Source organism: Chiloscyllium plagiosum, unplaced genomic scaffold, assembly GCF_037043375.1.
Source record: "Chiloscyllium plagiosum isolate Xiang-an unplaced genomic scaffold, Cpla_swu_hap1 HiC_scaffold_38, whole genome shotgun sequence".
Classification (NCBI taxonomy): Eukaryota; Metazoa; Chordata; class Chondrichthyes; order Orectolobiformes; family Hemiscylliidae; genus Chiloscyllium; species Chiloscyllium plagiosum.
This window is the reverse complement of record NW_028270176.1, coordinates 31,444,710-31,465,925: the sequence shown is the minus strand read 5'-3', so window position 1 is coordinate 31,465,925 and position 21,216 is coordinate 31,444,710. Positions and strand designations below refer to the sequence as shown.

The 21,216-nt window shown below is 45.0% G+C and overlaps 1 protein-coding gene across 1 annotated transcript; it reads left to right on the top strand.

The window, feature by feature from the left end:
* The first annotated feature begins 13,171 nt into the window (after positions 1-13,171).
* LOC122546185 (putative G protein-coupled receptor 139) lies at positions 13,172-14,113 on the top strand. Its single transcript, XM_043684986.2, has one exon. It carries the CDS (start codon positions 13,172-13,174, stop codon positions 14,111-14,113), a length of 942 nt encoding a protein of 313 aa, XP_043540921.2.
* Positions 14,114-21,216: the final 7,103 nt, after the last annotated feature.

Genomic DNA, 21,216 nt, shown 5'->3' with positions numbered 1-21,216 from the left:
AATTGTCACCAAATCAGCTGCAAGATAAATTAAGAAGATTGTAGATATTGTGGATCATGATCAATGATTGACAGAGTGAACATTCATGTCCGTGACAATTTTGGTGGCATAGTAGTAACCTCACCAGAGTAGCAACACAACACACATGGCTAATGATGTTTTTTTAAATGTTTGATTCAAATCCCATCATTACAAACAGTGAATTCTGAAATTGCTACTGTTTGGAAGGAAGATTCTAATGGCTGGCATGTAACAACTGCTGACTGTCTTAAAAACCCTTGAGGTTCACCAACATGTGGCTTTCCAAGGGCATTGTGCCATTCTCTGCCCTCTCTCAGGGGCCCTGTCCTTTATTCCTTTCAATATAACAGTGTTATTCAGTGTAAAATACACCATTAACCCCACTGTTGTGACAAAGGGACACCCTGCCAGATCAATGCTGCGCCTCTATCATTGGATTTGTAACCCAGTAAAATTAAATCTTTGAATGTTCTTCAATTTTGCTCAGGTGTTCTTAACCAGACCTTACTAGCCATATAGGTAGGACATCAAGCTTATACTTCAAGAAGAAAAAAATATTTTGCATAATGTAACTTTCACAGATCTCTCAGGCATTATAATTAATGTCTACAAATTAATCCCAACCTTTGGTAGACTGTACAGTCGCTAACATCATTGCAGGTTCAATAATGTCCTTATGGTAATACAGTAAAAAAATGCACAATTATTATTCATATTGTCACTCTAATAGAACACATTTATTCAACAAGGCAATATAATCCCTAGCTACAATTTAAGCTCCACCATCCCTGATCATACACAACCATTGATGCACGCAAACAGAGATGGGATAAACGTTCTCGAGACTCAGGTTCAAATCCAGCCCTGGATTTTCAATTTAAAAAGAGTCAGCATTTAAGAATTTAATGATAACTATGAAATAATTGTCAAGAGTAAAAATAAATCTTGGTTATGCATGTATTGTTTTGAAAGAAAACAAACGTCCTTACCTTGTCTGGCCCACATGTGACTCCAGACCTGCAGCTATGGAACTGGCTATGAACTGGTAACTGCACAATAAATACTGGCCCAGTCAGTGCTGCTAACATCGAATTCATAAATTGGAAACTAGCTCATCATTTAGGCCAGTCAATAGCAGGAGTTACTGGATAGGATCTGCTTCCATTTTTCAGTTATCTATCACTTAAACTGCACCAATATTTCTCATCCATAATCGCATCTCTCATCTACACAATATGTTTCCGTAGTATTCAGAATATTCAACTATTGTTTGGCACAGACATGATGGGCTGAAGGGCCTGTTTCTGTGCTATACTGCTCCATGTTTGAAAACTTACCCCTGAGTGAGTGATTCTCTCTTATTCTCTCATCCAAAGCTGTATCTTACACAAGGCTCCTTCAATGATTGTGTTTTATATGATGGCATACCCATCAGAGATTGACAGAATTATAGAGCACAGAAGGATCCCAATCCACTCATACTGCTGACTCAGGAAAGAAATATTCAATCGGACTCACAGTCTCACTATGCCAATCCTTCCTTACAATTTTTGTTTTTGATTTTGACCTTTTCCTGTACCTATTCAAAACTTCCTTAGGAATTGTTCCCCTTAAGAGCACCTCAGCAGCATTGATGCAGAAAGGGAATTCAAATTATCCCGGCTTGCTGTGTGGAATCTAATTCCACCTCTGGCTCTTTCAAGAACCCGTTCCTCTGGCAAAAGAATGGTCCTGTCATGGAAACAGCTCTCGCCTTTTATTGAGCACCATCATAACTTAAATCATCTCCAATACATTCCCACCATCTCTCACAGCTCTCACGTCAATGCACAACTTCTTTCACCTACTCACCCCACTGAAGATTCTCACCCTTCACACAATTATCTCTCTGAGTATAATGTATGAAACATTGCAAAGATATAATGTCCTTGCTCCCCACTTTTGGGATTAATACCACTAGGCTTTTGATTTTGCCTGAAACGTCGATTTTCCCGCTCCTCAGATGCTGCCTGACCTGCTGTGCTTTTCCAGTACCACTCTAATCTTGAATCTCTTGATTTCAAAGTCAACTTTCTAATGACTAACCATTAAAAATAGACAGAGTACCATAATTTAAGAAGGTAAGATGATCTCCTCACCTGGAAGACAGATGATTGCAAGGCCTTTTAAGAAAACAAACAGAATCTCTAAAATTATTGGTTGTTGCATGATGTGTGCCTCTATTCGTTGAGTCTACAGGTCAAGTTCAGAAACTGAATTGTAAATGGTTCTTTATGTACACAGTATGATAAACCCCCTGTGACATAGTCCATGTTATTCCAGTGTACTGAGCAGGCTCATTAAGCAAATTCCTGTGACATTGCACATTCCCTCTACGCTGGCCGTTTGAAAATAGAAATGGAACAAATTATAATCTCTCCCCTTTCATGAACAATAAGTGCATTTGTTTTTCACTGCTGCTTTGGAAATGCTTGGTTTAGGAAATGGGTTATTCGAATTTCGCTTCTTATGTCAGCCACTGGACGGGTTACTGTGGGTGTAGTGACTGAAGCCCAGAGTTGTGTGAATTTGGTAGAATTTCCCCTTGACATTGTGGGCAGCGACTAAATTCTAGGCACTAAACCCAGAGAAATATTGTATCAGATCCCACTGTAGAAAGTTACCATTTCAGATACAACAATCTCATTTACTCAAGAAATGTGAGAGTAAGATCCGCTCACTCCAGAACAGGTCTCCAGTGCAACTGACACAATTAATGGCTCCATCTAAAATAAAGTTGACTTTTCCTCGAAATCTCCCTTTAGAAAACCAGCCTTCCTTTTCTCCCAGAGTTCCGTTCAGTTCTCGCCCATGTTGAAGCTCAGATGGTGATGTTTTGGTTGAGTGAGTGTGGCAAGGCATGTAAAGCCATGATTTGTCGAACAAGGCGAGGGACGGAACGGCTATGGTGTGACAGAATGGGCTCAGAGGGCTGAATGGACTTCTCCTTTGATGTTTTTCACCTTTTATACCTGAGCAAGTGAGGAACCGCCTCACATCACAGATTGGCCAACTGTGGTAAAATGTAAGTGACAAGGAATGAAACACTGCACACAGCAATGAGATTCCTCATCCTACACACAACAGTCAGTGGGTATCAGTTAAAACAAGAATGAATCAACAATGTGATAATGTCCAAGCTGATTGTGCTATGGAACAAGGCCAATCCCAGAATGAAAACTGAATTGATAGATCATCTTGAAACATAAAACATAGGGGCATGGGTAGTCCATTCATCCCTTCAATTCATTGTCAATCCCATTTGATATGATCATGGCTGATTATCCAACTTGCTCCCCTGTTCCTGCTTTCTCCACATACCCTTAGGTCCATTTAGCGCTAAGAACTATACCTGACTCCATCTTGAAAACATTCAATCTTTTGCCCTCTCCAGTTTGCTTTAATAAAGAATTCCAGAAGCTTACCACACTGTGGTCGAAGACACTTCTCCTGGTCTCAGCCCTAAATAGTTTACCCCGTGCATTTAGACTGTGACCTCAGTTTTGGAATAATTAATTTTTGGCGTTCATTAATCTCGCGGTTTATCACTGCGACGCAGCAACACACGGCATCATAGGCTTTATCGACAATAGAAGTTTATTGGAAAACAGAGAAAAAAAACACATACTTAGCACAAAAGGCAGGTTTTCATGAGCTTAAAATTAGATATATTCAACAATATTTGCAAAACTGTCCATGACTGGAGACTCATGCAAAGAGAAATCACACACCACTGATACCTCTTTCAGTTTCTCATTGACTAGCTCCTGCTGGAGTCTTTCCCATGTCTATGGAGACGGCTTCACGATTGTTTTGGGGACCAGGTGGAATGATATTTTCACACAGCTATTCAGTTCTGAAGTTTCTCATGTCTAATGACTGGCGTTTTTTTCATCCAGTTTCTCAGGAATCTCCACAAACAGTTTCAGGAACTGAAGGTGAAACAGCTGGGGAGAGTGTTTGAAAATTTGGAAGGTGTTACCGAGAAAGGGAGGGGTACAAGTGCTGTAGGAGGTTGCAGAGATAGGGAAAGTATGTAAGGCTGGATGAAGTTGTAGAGATATGGAGAGGGTATAGGAGCTGGATGAGTTTACAGTGATAGAATGCGATGTTGGGGTTGATAAAGGTTTTAGAGAGAGTTGGGAGTGTTGGGAAAGGAGGAATTGACAGAGTTAGCGAGGGGTGTAGGGGCTGTATGAGATGACAGATTTAGAGAGGGCTGTGGGGACTGGAAGAGGTAACAGAGATGGGCGATGTTGGGGTTGGAGGAGGTTACAGAGACAGGGAGAGGTGTACGAGCTGGAGGGGTTACAGAGATAGGGAGGATGTGTAGGGGCTGGAGATAGGGAGGGTTTTAGGGGCGCACGGAGATTTCAGAGACAGGGAGAAGTTCACATATGCTTACTCTGCTATCCAACTCAGTCCCCTGTTCCAGGTTTCTCCCTAAACCCTGTGAGCCATTAGCCCTGACAGGAACATTGAATATTGGAGCTTGAGGAGAGTGATGTGGATCACCTTGTGTCAGTTTGCAATCCCATGGTGCATTTCATTGTCCATTAAGGCTGGGAAAAGTCACATGATATTGAAATACTGTTAAAATTTGGAGACAAACAATTGGATTACATCATCTTCCCTCCCTCTGTATTCACAATGCAGTAAAATTAAATCATTCAAAGACACAATGCTTCCTAACCAGCCTTTTAAATAGCCATTTCAGACTCTGCGAATAACTAATTCCAGACACTGGTTTGTATGGCAAACAAAGGTTTAGCAATTTATTATCAAAGGGGCAATGTTAACAGAGTAAATATAAACAGCAAAGTAATCCACTTGGTCTACATTTTAAACCCCAATAGCTTTGTTTTCAGTCGCATTCACACAGTAGACAGACAAATTAACACACCGCCCCGTGGCCCAACATTTCAACTCCTCCTCCCACTCTATCGAGGACATGGAGGTCCTGGGCCTCCTTCACCACCTGGAGGAAGAACGCCTCATCTTCCGCCACGGAACACTTCAACCCCAGGGCATCAATGTGGACTTCAAGAACTTCCTCATTTCCCCTTCCCCCACCTCATCCTAGTTTCAAACTTCCCGTCCCCTTGACTTGTCCGGACTTGTCCGACCTGCCTAGTTCCTTTTCCACCTATCCACTCCACCCTCTCCTCCCTGACCTATCACCTTCATCTCCTCCTCCACTCACCCATTGTACTCTATGCTACTCTCTCCCCACCCCTACCCTCCTCTAGCTTATCTCTCCACGCTTCAGGCTCTCTGCCTTTATTCCTGATGAAGGGCTTTTGCCCAAAACGTCGATTTTGCTGAAACTCCTCGATGCTGCCTGAATTGCTGTGCTCTTCCAGCACCATTGATCCAGAATCTGGTTTCCAGCATCTGCAGTCATTGTTTTTACCCAGACAAATTAACACTGTTCAGGGATACATTAAAGAATGTGAGAAAACTGGCCAGATTATTTCAGTGGTTCACAGGATGGTTCATGGGCATGGATGAAGGTTTCTTGCTTGACTTTTTGAAGATGTGGATCAGACTCTCCTTTACAGTTCACTCAGATAAAGACAGTCATATTTATAACTTTGTTTTCTGTTCTCTGAGTTCAAAAGAGCTGATTAAGGAAGTTAGGCAGGAAGATTTCAAATCTTTGCCCAACAGCGCCAATAGCCAGATTAACAGAAACACAGTCCAAACCCAACCCAACGTGTGACCACGCCCTGACAGACTGACTGTCTCCTCCATGATATCCCAGTTACCATTCAACACCTGCACTCTGCCTGAGATAAGGTCTTTTCCAGACTTGCTGGAACCAATTCCTGGAGAGTGACCTCATCAATAACCAACTTCTGTTATCTGTTTCATAAAGATGGCAGTTAGGGGCTCTCCCTTCATTGTACAAGATAATGTGAAAGTAGATGAATTGTCTAGAATGTGAAACCAATTAATTACGTTAACAACTTAAAGGAAGGTGATAAAAGACTACAAAGATAACAGGAATGATTCAGTGCCAATGGAGGGAGGTTTTGCTTTCTGTTGTCTGTGTGTCAGACACTTGGTGAAGCAATGCATCTTGGGAAATGTGCTTCATCTCACTTTAGGGTGGAGGCATGTAAAGACACTTTTACTTTTATTATTGTCTGTGGACGAAAAATGGGGCAAAACGTTGCTCTATAAACAAGAAAACTGTAGTAAATTCTGCTCAGTGTTAAAATGATTAGTGGAGCATATTGACAGTTTTATATACATTGTTGTCTTTTGGGGCAGCAAGAGAGTGTCTCAAAAACCTTTTGTGTGTGTGAGAGAGTCTGTGTGTTTCTGTGTGCGTGTGTGTGAGAGAGACTGAGCATGTGCGTGTCTGTGTGTGTGTGCGTGTGTGCATCTGTCTGCGTAAGACAGACAGAAAGTGTGTGTGTGCACGAATCTGTGTACGTTTGTGTTGTGTGTGAGGGAGAGGGTATGTTCAGGGCAAGACACCATTTGATTGGTTTTTAATCAGCACCAGTTGTGTGTTCAGGAGAGCTCAGCACAGTGACAATCTCTTGTTTGTTTCCTGGGCAGGTCAGTGCAGCCAAGTGTGTGGAGAATACAGGTGTAAGGGCCAGCCTGTGAAGACAGACCATCCATATCACTCTCTCCTTTCTACATGGGGAACTGAATGAAGACACCCTGGTAGCTCAGCGCTCCCTCTCAGCGTTCCTCTGCTCTCCCTGAAAACCCTCTGGTAAAAGGGACAAATGGAAATCACTTTCACACAAACAGAAATGACAAATTTTCAAGCACTGAATGGGAGACTGAGAATTGGTGTCCCCACAACCTCGTTCACCATCAAACTTTTTTAAGAAATTGAAAGGTTCTGAAAAACAGCAGCATGTGTTTACTTGATTTTATTTTATCTTAGCACATTAAATATTTTCCTTCTCTGTCCTTTTTCTGCATCTCTCTGAGTGAACAAAAGTCTTTGAAGTGGAAGAAATGAAGTTACAGTTTGGCATTTAACACTTTTTTTCAATTTGTTAGCAGTAATTTGAACACAATAATGTTATTTTCACGGTGATGCTAATAAGGTGCTCATATTCCTTTAATGGGAATTGGATATTTGTGCACAATTGGGTAATGTGGTGCTTTCATCAAATGCTCACATTCTTGGGAACTTGGTGAATAGTGGGGCTGGATTTCCAGTGCACTTCAGTTAGACCACAGCGAGAGTATTGTGTGCAGGTCTGGAATCCACATGATAGGAGGGGTGTGTTTACACTGGAGAGGGTACAGAGGGAGATTTACCAGCGTGTTGTCTGGGCTGGACAGAGTTTCAGTTCTGTGGAGAAATTAGACAGAGTGGGTTTCTTTCCTTGGAGCAGAGGTAACTGAGAGGAGATATGATTGAGATGTGTAACTGTATAAGGGACACAGACAGAAGAGACAGGAAGAGGCTTTCCCCATTGATTGGAGGCATGGATAACCAGGGAGATAGATTTGAGATGGGGGCAGGTTGTTCAGATGGGATGTGAGGGAAATGCTCTCACATAGAAGTGGGAAAGTGGAACTAACTACCTGTGAGGGTGGGAGAGGCAGAGACCCTTCTAACATTGAAGTAGTACTTAGATGTGCACTTACAATGGCGAGATGTTCCAGGATATCGAGCAAGTGCTAGAAAATGGCATTAGAATAGTTAGGTGGTTGCTTTTTACCAGTGTAGACTCGATGTGCTGTGCTGTTGAGATGATGACTGCCCCATAGAATCAAAAATGTTACTGCCCAATCTCCTAAATACTTTAGCCCCTTCATTTCTGCCTCTCACTGCAATTTCTTCCAGCCTCACGATGCTGTAATGTTCTTGGCCACTTCTGGCCTTTGCAGACTTGTTCCTCCAATTCTGCCACCCTACCCACCTACTTTTATGTTTTACTCAGTCACAGGATATGGGTGTCACTATCTGGGACAGCATTTATTGTTCATCATACCTGAGGATGGGCAACAGACTGCATAGAGTGTGCTTCTATCTCTCTCTCTCTCTCTCCATCTGTCCTTTCTGTGCAGGGAACTAAACCAAGATAACTGAGTAGCTGACAGCTCTCCCTCACCTCTCCTCTGCTCTCCCTGAAAACCCCCTGTTGAAAGGGACAATTGAACCCCACTTTCAGAGACCCAGAAAGGGTGAATTCTGAAGCCCACTGGTGTGGCATGTCCTTCAGTCAGATGGTGAAGCCCAATTTTTCTCACTCACCCTTTGTCTGTTTGTGCAAGAGAATTGTGCCCGTGCTAACAATGCATGATGCAATTCATTCCCAGCATGGTTAGTGTTTGGGGGGAATGTTTCCAGATCCTCACTCTACCTGAATGATTGAGGTACTTTATGATATCAGTCCTTCAATGCACTTGGCTCACATTTTAGGACTATTTGCCCCACCCACACACCCGTTCCTGTTTCCCCCTTTCCACACACATAATTCCATCCTTTATCTCCTCCTATCATTCAGCTGAATCCACACTGTACATTCTCCAAAGGCCAGTACCATCTTCCTGAGGAGCGGTCCCTTACACAGTGATGAACTTACACAGATCAAGTGTAACCATGGGTTTATCAAACTGAAGCCTAACTGGGTTCCCTTTCCATTCCAAACACCATTGACAAAGGCTGGCACTGCAGTGACTGTCTTGAATGTTTCTTGAATTCCTCGTCCTGATTGTCACGCGTGGATAGATGTATCTGCTTTCTTGGTGCAATGTTGAATTCTTATTTTGTAAAAAGTATCACACTGACCTTCCTGTGAGCCAAGGAACTTCCTACTGATAGATTGCACGAAAAGTCAAAATTTCAGTCTCTCTGCCAGATGGAAAGTCATATTTTCATACTTTGTGACAAACGTTAAATACACTGCTCATTTCCTCATCATTTCCTTAACAACTGCTCCATGTTCATTGGTAAGAGTTAGCATTCTCAGTCCGTGTCTTAACTCTGAACAATCTAGCACCAATGTTGGTTTTTGGATTGAATTTGCATTCTTGCTCTTTGTCCTGATGAGTGCAAGTCAAAAATTGCAACAACATAAGTCCTTCCTCAACAATATTTTGATTAGTTTATCCATTGTGTGTCTGGAGTCATGACACAAGATCCATGGTTGAAGAGAAAAAAACACAGCAGATCAGTCCAACAGTGCCTATTAACATGACTGGAACAAATTAAGCAACTTGGTGATATGAACAAATGCATAATTGTTGCTGAATGTGCCATGATGTTGGGTTCCACTGGAATTGGACCCATTACACCTGGGTGTTGTATTGAATTAGAACAGAGTGAGTTCAGGTGTGTGAAAGCTGCATGAGCTGAGCTCAGTTGAGTTCCAATGGACTCAGCTGGATGGAGATGGTTTCAGTTGGACTTCAATTGATGGAGCAGCAATGGGCTCAATTAAAATCCATCTGATTGTTTAATTGTTTTCTTCAGTGGAAGATTGTTACAAATTGATAATCATCACAAAAGAGTTTGATGTGAACTTTACCACCTGTTTGAGAAATAAAATGTTCCCTGTGTTTTTTTTTTAAATTTCAATTGCAAGTCCAATTTCGGTGCTACTTAATATTCAAAGCAGAGTTGCGAACTCCCTCTTGACAAGATAAAGGACAGCAGTCTATTTTTGGAACGTAAGTCCAGGATGCCAACCCTCCATGGACAATAATATATTGAGTGGTTGACATGTGAAAGAAAACTGAAAGAAGTTGGATAATGAAAAAAAGTAGAAAATCGAACACTGCCAGAATAGTGATTGGAAAGCAAGTACAAGTATTATCTTAAGGAGCATTCTTTAGGGAGTGCTGTTTACAATCCTTTTGCATCTCCATGTGGAATATGCCAGTGTTGTCGGGCTGTACAATGTAATGTGAATGATTTTTAAGAGAGTGTTTAATAGACTGGAACAGACACCAGATGTCACACACGGTGTTTACTATCATGTATAAAGGAGTGTTGATTCTTATCCCAGGAGCTCAGTCCAGACTCCAAGCCCTGCGCGAGAGTTAATGAATGAGATCACCCAACATTAACAATGCAAGGACCAATAATTCTGCAGGTCTTATTCGCTTTCTTCCATTTCTTTGCAATTGTCTGTGTTCCAGGTGAGGAGATCTTCCCCGTTACTGAATGTGGTGTTTATAGTTCTGTCTGTGTTTTATGGTGAGATATTTGATGGATTACTTTGGAAGTGGGATGTGGATGGACTGATTGAAGGAGTGACCTTGGGGAAGCTGCAGTGCCATTTTGCTGGAATGTTACCAGGAATGAGAATCTTCAGTTGTATGGAGAGAGGAAAGAGGTTGCCCAGTGTTATTACAACTGAACATGATGAAGGTGGGTATAGGGACCATGGGCAGAGTAAACCCTAAACCTGAAGACCATTTCCCTTGAGCCTGCTTCACCAATAAATCAGATCTTGGCTGATCGGAAATTCCTCACATCCTGCTCTTTCTCTGCAATCCTTGATTTCCCCGACTGACCAAAAAAATCCAAAATGAAGGATGAGAAGATGGCTGTAGGAGCTGCTCTGTTTTGAGGTATTTTAGGTGTTGGAAGTCACTTCCTCGAATTCCAGGAACAGAAATTACTGTTTTGTATGCTGTTGCATTGTTTTGGAACTTTGGGGAAAAAAAACCCTCAAAAAAACAGCACTTTCAAAAGACAGAAAGACAGACAAAAGGCAGCGAACACATTGTCAGTGAGGGAGAGAGGTAACTGGCCCAGCAGTGAATCTGCACAGTTGCTACCTTTGCTGTTTGAGTTCCTGTATCTCTGGACATCAGAATTGGTCTAGGAAAAAGTTTAAAAAGTGAAATTCACAGCTGACCTTGGAGGAACCTATGTGGGAGAGCTCACAGCACAGGAACAGATAAATCCATAGTTTTCAATGTGTAATCTTGCTATATGGTTGCTGTACTGAACAGAATGGGTTCTTTCTTGATTTTTAATTTTATTGAAATCTGCCTCTTGATTAAATTTTTAAAATATAAACCAGAAGTACTAAGTTAGCCTGGAGCACTGTTTTTGTTTAGAGCAAACAGATAATGCTATTTTCTGGATCTATTGATTGTGAAGGAGCAAAGATGATCTTTTTTAGAGTTACATGCTCATCCTGTCAGATGTGGGAGTTTAGGGAGAGTTTCCATGTTACTGATTATTTTGTCTGCAGTAAGTGTGCTTGGTTGCCAATTCAATCGGATCGCATGGATTGGTTGGAGCAAAAGTTAGAGGTAATGAGGAATTTACAAGAGCAAGAGGGTGTGATGGATGACAGTTATAGGAAAGGAGAAAAACGGCAGATACAGTCAAATGGATGGGTTAACTCCAGGAAAGCTAGGAGGGGTAGTGCAGGTAGTGCAAGAGTCTCCTGTGACTATCCCCATTTCAAACAAGTATGCTGTTTTGGAAAATGGAGGGGGTGATGGACTCTCAGGGGAATGTAGCATGAAAGCCAAGTTTCTGATATGGAGACAGGCTATAATGCAATGAGGGGTAAGTCGAGTTCCAAGCAATCAATTGCGATAGGGGAATGTACAGTCTAAGGCACGGACAGACATTTCTGTGGCCAGCAGCAATAAATCAGAATGGTGTGTTGCCTCCCTGGTGCTAGGATAAAGGATGTTGAAGAGAGGGTGCATAATGTTCTCAAAGAAGAGAGGGGCCCGGCAGGATGTCATTGTACACATTGGAACCAACGACATAGGATGGGAAAATGTTGAGATTCTGAAGGAAGAATGTATGAAGTTGAGCAGAAATGTTTTTAAAAAATGAGGTCCTTGAGAGTGGTAATATCTGGAATACTCCTGGTGTTACGATCTAGTGAGAGTAGGAGTAGGAGGAGAGAGCAGATGAAGTCATGGTTGAGGAACTGGTGCATGGGAGAAGGTTTACACTTTTCAATCATTTGAATCTCTTCTGGGGTAGAAGTGAACTGTACAAGAAGGATGGATTGTACCTGAATGGGAAGTGTTCAAATATACTGACAGAGAGATTTGCTAGAGCTGCTCAGGAAGATTTAAACTAGTAAGGTGGCGGGGGATGGCAAGGGTGGTTGTAAGATAGCATCACACCCTCTAGCTCTTGTAAATTCCTCATTGCCTCTAATTTTTGCTCCAATCAATCCATGCAATCCAATAGAATTGGCAACCAAGCACACTGCAGACAAAATACTCAATAACATGAAAACTCTCCCTCAAGTCCTCCAGCCGACAGGTTGAACATGTAACTCTACAAAAGACCATCTTGCAGATAATGCATTGAGAACTTTAATCTCCCATCATCCATCAGCATTCCATTCAAATCAAATTCAGAATGCTAGAATAGGCATAACATCTGTCATTTGCTCTGGATGTGAAATCAAACACCTCATGCGGTTTGCCACATGGTCATTTCACCTTCACTCTCTTCTTAGTCAAGAATATATTGGTTCGAATTTGTAATCATTCACTCTGTGCATATTTATCTTGTTATACAAAGGAGAGTTCTGTGTGGAATCAATTAGAATGAGGCAGTTTTGTCCAACTTATAACTAGCTCATCCCAATTGCATGTTGCGGATTTATAATTCCCATTCAGTATAGCTTTCTCCCCCTACTCAGTTGTTTTGGTTCAATTGTTTGCATCAGTTGAATTTCAAAATTCTGTGTTCAGAATTAACTCCAGAATTTCAGCACAATTCTAAACTTTGCCCTGCTGAGCAGTACTGATGGTGTGCTAGTCAGTCTGAGATGCTGATTCCACATGCGGTATCAAGCCAACACAGCTTCTGCCTGCTTTATTGGATATTAAATATCCCAAGGCACCAGTAATACTTGGTTTCCTCACCAATCCCTCTCCCTCAATCAGCATCACACAAAAAATTAACAGCAACTATCTATAATTCTGGCTGTGGGAACTTGGTCAATCTTGGTTATGCCCTTCCTTAATTACAAAATTTATCATTTCTAAGACATACACCGTAGATGATAAAGTATTTCTGGGCATCTGGTGGTTATCCATTTAAAATCCTTCTTGTACTTCTTGCTGTGACTGTCCCTGTCCTGTTTTTGATACTGATGCCTACTGCAGCAGTGAAGGTTCATGATCCCACATGTCGAATAATTTTTCAATGTCTCTTCCAGCTAACCTAATGACGATTGTGATTCTCTCTCGTGGAAAGTGTGGCATCACCAAAGGTATATCCACCTACCTCATTTCCATGGCAACAGCAGATCTTCTCGTCATTGTATTCAGTGTAATACTCACAACACTTGGTTTCAAATATTTCCCAGTTTCCTTCCTGTTTTACACAACGGTGTGCAGTTTTAACATCATCATGGGCTATGCTGCTATTGACTGCTCCGTCTGGTTGACCATCGCTTTCACCATTGATCGCTTTGTGGCCATTTGTTGCCACAATCTGAAAGCCAGGTATTGCTCTGCCAGAACAGCAGCCTCAGTGGTAACCATTGTCTGGTCAGTGAGCATTTTGAGAAACATTCCATTTTACTACAAATTCCAATCTTTGGGCACATGGGGTGGTGTGCCCTGGGGCTGTGGCATCAGACCGGAGTTCTTCATCTTGCCAGGATGGCTGGTGTTTTTCTGGATCCACCATCTGCTGAACCCATTAATCCCCTACCTCCTGATCCTGCTGTTCAATGCTCTGACTGTCAGGCACATTGTCTTGGCAAATCGGGCACGGAGGGGTCTCCGCGCTCCCAGTAACAGGGACCAGAGAGGAGATGCAGAGATGGTCAACAGGCGGAAATCCATCATCCTGCTGTTTGTTGTCTCAGGCAGTTTTATATTATTGTGGATGACCAAGGTCAGTGTTTTCTTACTGATGGAGATTACTAACGCCCATTTGTTTCGAAGTTATGACCATCCTGTTATGATTGCTGACATATCTGGGACTATGCTCTTCTACCTGAGCTCCTGTACAAACACTGCCCTTTATGCCCTGACCCAGAGTAAATTCAGAGAGGAGCTGCAGAGGGCTCTGAAATATCCCTTCACTCTCATCAGTGAATGTATCCCTACATCAAAATAAGAAATGCGGTTGAGACGGGAGCACAGTTTATGTCCCTCGCTGAGGTCTCTCTAGTTTCGGGACTTCACCTGAATTTCCCTGTTATGTTCCGTGCAACTGGGAGAAGAGAAGAAATTGTTTTCTTCATCCGTGAGATGTACACGTGTGTGGCTCGACAGGAGGACTAGTTCATGCCTATTAGTCCTTTCTCTGGTTATTTCTCTATTACTGTTCTCTAGCCCTTGGCCTAAGAGAACACATCACCCCTTTCCTTGCGAGAGTGAGAAGTCACATGACAGCAGTTTGCAGTCCAACAGGTTTATTTGAAATCACAGGCTTTCAAAGGGCTGCTCCTTTGTCAGGTGAAGTCCTTCCCCAGCCTAACAACACCACTTCCACATCATTTCTTTGAGAAACAGAGTTGTCCAACCGTCTTAAAAAAATTACACTCAGTTTGTTAAAGCTGCATTGATGCGTGGGCACATCTCTCTTCCTATGAGATTTCAGATAGTTGATGTCACTTTGACCCACTCTGCTTCTCAATGTGGAGAGTGTGCATTCTACACCCTGCACGATATCCCTTCCAGCACAGACTCTATTGCAATTGTCCAATTCGCCCTGAAGCCCTGTGGAGTGCAATGTCTTTTGGATTGTATTTTAATATTCAGCCCTGCGGACGGTGGTCTGGATTCCCTGCTGGGCTGCATCCTGACCAAGAGTATGAGAACGGTCTGACTGGAAAACTTCCCTCACCTCCTTTTCTCTGCTTTATTACACATTGGAGGTGATTCTGTCCATGTCTGAGAGAGTATTCATGAGGCAATGAATAAAAAAATGAACAAAAATGCATGCTGTCAATATTATGTCTCCATTTTACTTCATTCTATTTCCCAACCTCACATGATCTGCAATCAAACACACTTAAAATGGTCTTCAGGGTGAAAAGAACATCTCAGGGTTTAAGGTGATACTTTCAACATGAGACACATCATTGAAGCTGTTCCTCTCTCCACACATTCATAATTTGTCTGCATCTCTTTTACTTTCATTCCTTTCTCATTCTCTCCATCTGCTGTTTCTACATTAATTCACTACTGTTTAGGGGCGGCACAGTGGCTCAGTGGTTAGCACTGCTGCCTCACAGCACCAGGGTCTCAGGTTCGATTCCAGCCTCGGGGCGACTGTCTGTCTGGAGTTTGCACGTTCTCCCCGTGCCTGCGTGGGTTTCCTCCAGGTGCTCCGGTTTCCTCCCACATTCCAAAGATGTACAGGTCAGGTGAATTGGCCATGCTAAATTTCCCATAGTATGAGGTGCATTAGTCAGAGGGAAATGGGTCTGTGTGGGTTACTCTTTGGAGGGTCGGTATGGACTGGTTGGGCAGAAGGGCCTGTTTCCACGCTGTCGGGAATCTAAACTCATTCGACGGACATCAGTGGGATTGGATAGACTGACATATATTACCTATCCCTAATTACGCAGGGAACAGTTTAGAGTGAAGCACATTGCAGTGGGTCTGGAGTCACCTATAGGTTCAGACTGAGCAAAGACGGTAGGTTTCATTTCCCTGAAGGGAATGAGTGAACCAAATGGTACTTTATCCCCCAACAATCAAGGACTGTTCCATGTTCATCCTGAGGTTCTTAATTCCAGATTTGTATTGAAGGGAAAACTCCATGGTAGGATTTGGACTCAGGTCCCCAGAACATTATTAGTGTCATCGGAATGAACAACCCAGTGATAACAAGGCCATCACCTTATCCTACGTTCCCTTCCCTTCCTCTCCTCTTCTCACCACTGAACACTTCAGGTCTCTCTTTCTCTTATTCTCTCCCTATCTGATGACAATCTGTAGTCAATTAAATTAAGATGAATATTTTGGAATTGATTGATATTGATGTTGTCACATGTACCGAGAAACAGTGAAAAGTGTTGTTTTCCATGCATCAGGGTAGCAGAACCGAGTGCAGTATACAGTGTTACAGCCACAGAGAAGGTGCACGGAGAGAAATCGTCATCAACATTAGAGCTGTCCATCCAAAAGTCTGATAACAGCGGGGAAGAAGCTGTTCTTGAATCTGTCTGAACATGTATTCAAACGTTTATGTCTTTTGGCTGACAGAAGGGGATGGAAGAGTATAACTGGGGTGGGAGGGCTGTTTGATTGTGATGGTTGCTTTCCAGACACAATGGGACAAGTAGATGGAGTTAGTGGATTGAAGGCTGCTTTGTGTGATGGACTGGGCTGTATTCACAACACTCTGCAGTTTCTCACCACCTTGGGAGAAGCAGTAGCCACACCACACTGACATGCACCCAGGCAGCGTTCTTCCTGTGGGAAATCTGTAACAATTGTCCTAACGCTGTGTCGCCTCGCCCTCAGTCTCTTTTGTGTGTTCTGTCTCAATGCTGCTTGAGATCCGACCGACAATGACGGTGTCATCAGCAACCTTGTAAATGGAGTTGGGGCAGAAAATGGCCACACAGCCGTGAGTGATGAAGGCGCAGAGTAGAGGGCTGGGTATGCAGACCTGCTGGGCCCTGTTGTTGAGGGTGACGCTGAAGAAGACGTTGTCGCCTTATCTTACCGATTGAGGTCTATTGGTAAGAAGTCGAGGGTCCCGTTACAGAGGGGGATACCAAAACCGAGGTCTCTGAGCTTCGAAATAAGTTTGTTTGGAATTATTGTGTTGGAGGTTAAACTGTAGTCAATGAGTAGGACAGTGACATAGACCTCCTTGTTAACCATTTGTTCCAGTAGTGAGGGTAGGGCCAGGGAGATAGCTCCTGCCATTTACTTGTTGCATTCAGAGGCAAATTGGAAAGGATTGAGGCATTCTGAGAGGCTGGAGCTGATGTGAGTAATGACTGACCTCTCAAAGCACTTCATAATGCTGGAGATCTGAACCACTGGGAGATAGTCATTGACACACACTGCATGATTTTTCTGTGGCTTTGGGATCATGGTGTTTTCTTGAAGCTGGTGGGACATTCAGGTCATATTTAAATATTCAGGAACTGTATCTTAAAGGCTTTACATTCTATCAAAAAGACAGGCTGGTGGGCAGATGGGGCGGGGCTTCTGCATCATTAAGAAATTAAATTAAATCAAAAGTCGGAAAAAAGTAAGGTCAGATGGTGCAGAATCTGAGGGGGTAGAATTGAAGAACTTCAAAAGTAAAACAAATCCACAGTTGGAGATACGTACAGCCCTCCAAACAGTTGTCAGAAGCTGTGTCGCAAGATACATCAGGAGATAGAAAATGATGTGTAGGAAAGGCAAAGTTACAGTGATCATGGGGGATTTTAATATACAGGTTGGTACCGGATTGCAAGGAAAGGAATTTGTGGAATGGCTCCGAGATGGCTTTATGGAGCAGGTCATGGTGGGGCCCACTCAGGAACACGCAATTCCGGATTCAGGGGTGTGCAACGAGACAGACTTGGTAGAGGGAGCTTAAGGTGAAGGAACCCTGAGGAGGCAGTAACCGTAAAATGACTGAATTCGCTCCACAATTAGAGAGGGAGAAGGTAGAATCTGAGGGAACATTAATACAGCTGAATAAAGGCAACTGCAGAGACCTGAGGGAGGAGCTGGGGAGAATGGACTGGGAGTGGGGCCTAACAGGAAAGAGAGTGGAACAGCAATGGCGGGGGTTTCTGGGAGTAATGCAGGAGGCACAACGGGGACTCATCCCGAGGGAAAAGAAGAGCTGGAAATGTGTTGCTGGAAAAGCGCAGCAGGTCAGGCAGCATCTAGGGAACAGGAGAATCGACGTTTCGGGCATTAGCCCTTCTTCAGGAATGAGGAAAGTTGGTCCAGCAGGCTAAGATAAAAGGTAGGGAGGAGGGACTTGGGGGAGGGGCGTCGGAAATGTGATAGGTGGAAAGAGGTCAAGGTGAGGTTGATAGATCAGACTGGGGTGGGGGTGGAGAGGTCGGGAAGAAGATCTCAGGTTAGGAAGGCGGTGCTGAATTTGATGGATTTGACTGAGACAGGCTGGGGGGAGGGGAAATGAGGAAACGGGTGAAATCCGAGTTCATCCCTTGTGGTTGGAGGGTTCCTAGCCGGAAGATGAGGCGTTCTTCCTCCAACCGTCTTTTCGCTGTGGTCTGACGATGGAGGAGTCCAAAGACCTGCATATCCTTGGTGGAGTGGGAGGGGGAATTGAAATGTTGAGCTACAGGGTGGTTGGGTTGGTTGGTCCGGGTGTCCCAGAGGTGTTCCCTGAAATGCTCCGCAAGTAGGCGGCCCGTCTCCCCAATATAGAGGAGGCCACATCGGGTGCAAAGGATGCAATAGATGATATGTGTGGAGGAACAGGTGAATCTGTGGCGGATATGGAAGTTTCCTTTGGGGCCTTGGAGGAAGGTGAGGGGGGAGGTGTGGGTGCAAGTCTTGCACCTCCTGCGGTTGCAGGGGAAGGTGCCGGGAGTGGAGGTTGGGTTTGTTGGGGGTGTGGATCTGACGAGGGAGTCACGGAGGGAGTGGTCTTTACGGAATGCTGATAGGGGAGGGGAGGGAAATATATCCTTGGTGGTGGGGTCCGTTTGGAGGTGGCGGAAATGGCGGCGGATGATGCGCTGTACATGGAGGTTAGTGGGGTGGTAGGTGAGGACCAGTGGGGTTCTGTCCTGGTGGCGGTTGGAGGGGCGGGGTTCAAGGGCGGAGGATCGGGAAGTGGAAGAGATGCGGTGGAGGGCATCGTCGACCACGTCGGGGGGGAAATTGCGGTCCTTGAAGAAGGAAGCCATCTGGGATGTGCGTTTTTGGAACTGGTCCTCCTGGGAGCAGATGCGGCAGAGTCGAAGGAATTGGGAGAATGGGATGGCGTTTTTACAGGGGGCAGGATGGGAGGAGGTGTAGTCCAGGTAGCTGTGGGAGTCGGTTGGTTTGTAGTAGATGTCCGTGTTGATTCGGTCACCTGAGATAGAAATAGAAAGGTCGAGGAAGGGGAGGGAGGAATCTGAGACTGTCCAGGTGAATTTGAGGTCGGGGTGGAAGGTGTTGGTAAAGTGGATGAACTGTTCAACCTCCTCGTGGGAGCACGAGGCGGTGCCAATACAGTCATCGATGTAGCGGAGGAAAAGGTGGGGAGTGGTGCCAGTGTAGCTGCGGAAGATGGATTGTTCCACATATCCTACGAAGAGGCAGGCATAGCTGGGGCCCATGCGGGTGCCCATGGCTACTCCTTTCGTTTGGAGGAAGTGGGAGGATTGGAAAGAGAAGTTGTTCAGGGTGAGGACCAGTTCAGTCAGTCGAAGGAGGGTGTCTGTGGAAGGGTACTGGTCGGTACGGCGGGAAAGAAAGAAGTGGAAGGCTTTGAGTCCTTCGTGATGGGGGATGGATGTGTACAGGGACTGGATGTCCATAGTGAAGATAAGGCGTTGGGGACCGGGGAAGCGAAAATCATGGAGCAGGTGGAGGGCATGGGTGGTGTCCCGAACGTAGGTGGGGAGTTCTTGGACTAAGGGGGACAGGACGGTGTCAAGGTATGCGGAGATGAGTTCAGTGGGGCAGGAGCAGGCGGAGACAATGGGTCGGCCGGGGCAGTCAGGTTTGTGGATTTTGGGCAGGAGGTAGAAACGGGCGGTGTGGGGTTGTGGGACTATGAGGTTGGAGGATGTGGATGGGAGATCACCCGAGGTGATGAGGTTATGGACGGTCTGGGAGATGATGGTTTGGTGGTGGGGGGTGGGGTCATGGTCAAGGGGGCAGTAGGAGGAGGTATCTGCAAGCTGGCGTTTGGCCTTAGCGGTGTAGAGGTCGGTGCGCCAAACTACTACCGTGCCTCCCTTGTCTGCTGGTTTGATAGTGAGGTTGGGGTTGCAACGGAGGGAGTGGAGGGCTGTGCGTTCTGAGGGTGAGAGGTTGGAGTGGGTGGGAGGGGTGGGGGAGTTCAGGTGGCGGTTAATATCGCGGCGGCAGTTTGCTATGAAGAGGTCGAGGGCAGGTTGGAGGCCAGCACAGGGTGTCCAGGTGGATGGGGTGTGTTGGAGGCGGGAGAAGGGGTCGTCAGAGGGTGGGCGGGAGTCTTGGTTAAAGAAGGATGCACGGAGGCGAAGGCGGCGGAAGAATTGTTCGATGTCACGCCGCGTGTTGAATTCATCAATCCGGGAGCGTAGGGGAATGAAGGTGAGGCCTCTGCTGAGGACTGATCTTTCGTCCTCAGAGAGGGGTAGGTCTGGAGGGATGGTGAAAACACGGCAGGGCTGGGAGCTAGGACCTGGTGTGGGGCTGGAGCTGGGAGTGGGGGCGGGGTTAGGTCTGGGGGCGGGGACGGAGATCGGCGTGGGGGTGGGGTCGGGCGTGGTGATGGCGATAGGTGAAGGGGCGGGGTTAGACGTGGTGACGGAGATGGGCGTGGGGCGGGATTAGGCGAGGTGACGGAACTCGCCGGGGGGGCGGAGTTAGGCGTGGAGATCGGCGTGGGGGCGGAGACACATGCGGCGGTAGTGACGTCAGTGGGGCCGGAAGTGGCTGGGGCGACCGAAGAGACAGAGTTATTCCCCATAACCGCCGAGGGAGAAGAAGCAAGGTACAGGGAGGATGAGGAAACCGTGGCTGACCAGGGAAGTCAGGGGTAGCATCAAAGCAAAAGGGAAAGAATATAATATGGGGAAGGGCAATGGGAAACCAGAGGATTGGGAAGCTTACAAAGACCAACAGAGGGTACCAAAAAAAGATATAAGCAGGAAAAAGGTTGCATTTGAGGGTAAGCTAGCCAGTAACATAAAGGAAGGCTGTAAGAGTTTCTTCAGCTATATAAAGGGCAAAAGAGGCAAAAGTGGACATTGGGCCACTGGAAAATGACGGTGGAGAGATAGTATTGGGAACAAGGAAATGGCTGAGGAACTGAATAATTATCTCACGTCAATCTTGATAGTGGAAACCATGCATAATATCCCAAAAATTCAAGAGAGAGGCGGCAGGGCTGAGTATGGTAGCCATCGCCAAGGAGAAGGTGATAGATAAACTGAATGGCCTGAAGGTGGATAAATCACCTGGACCAGATAGGCTACACCCCAGAGATCTAAGGGAGATAGCTGCCGAGATAGTGGAGGTGGTAGTGGTGATCTTTCAGAAATCACATGAATCAGGGAGGGCCTCAGGGGATTGGAAAAA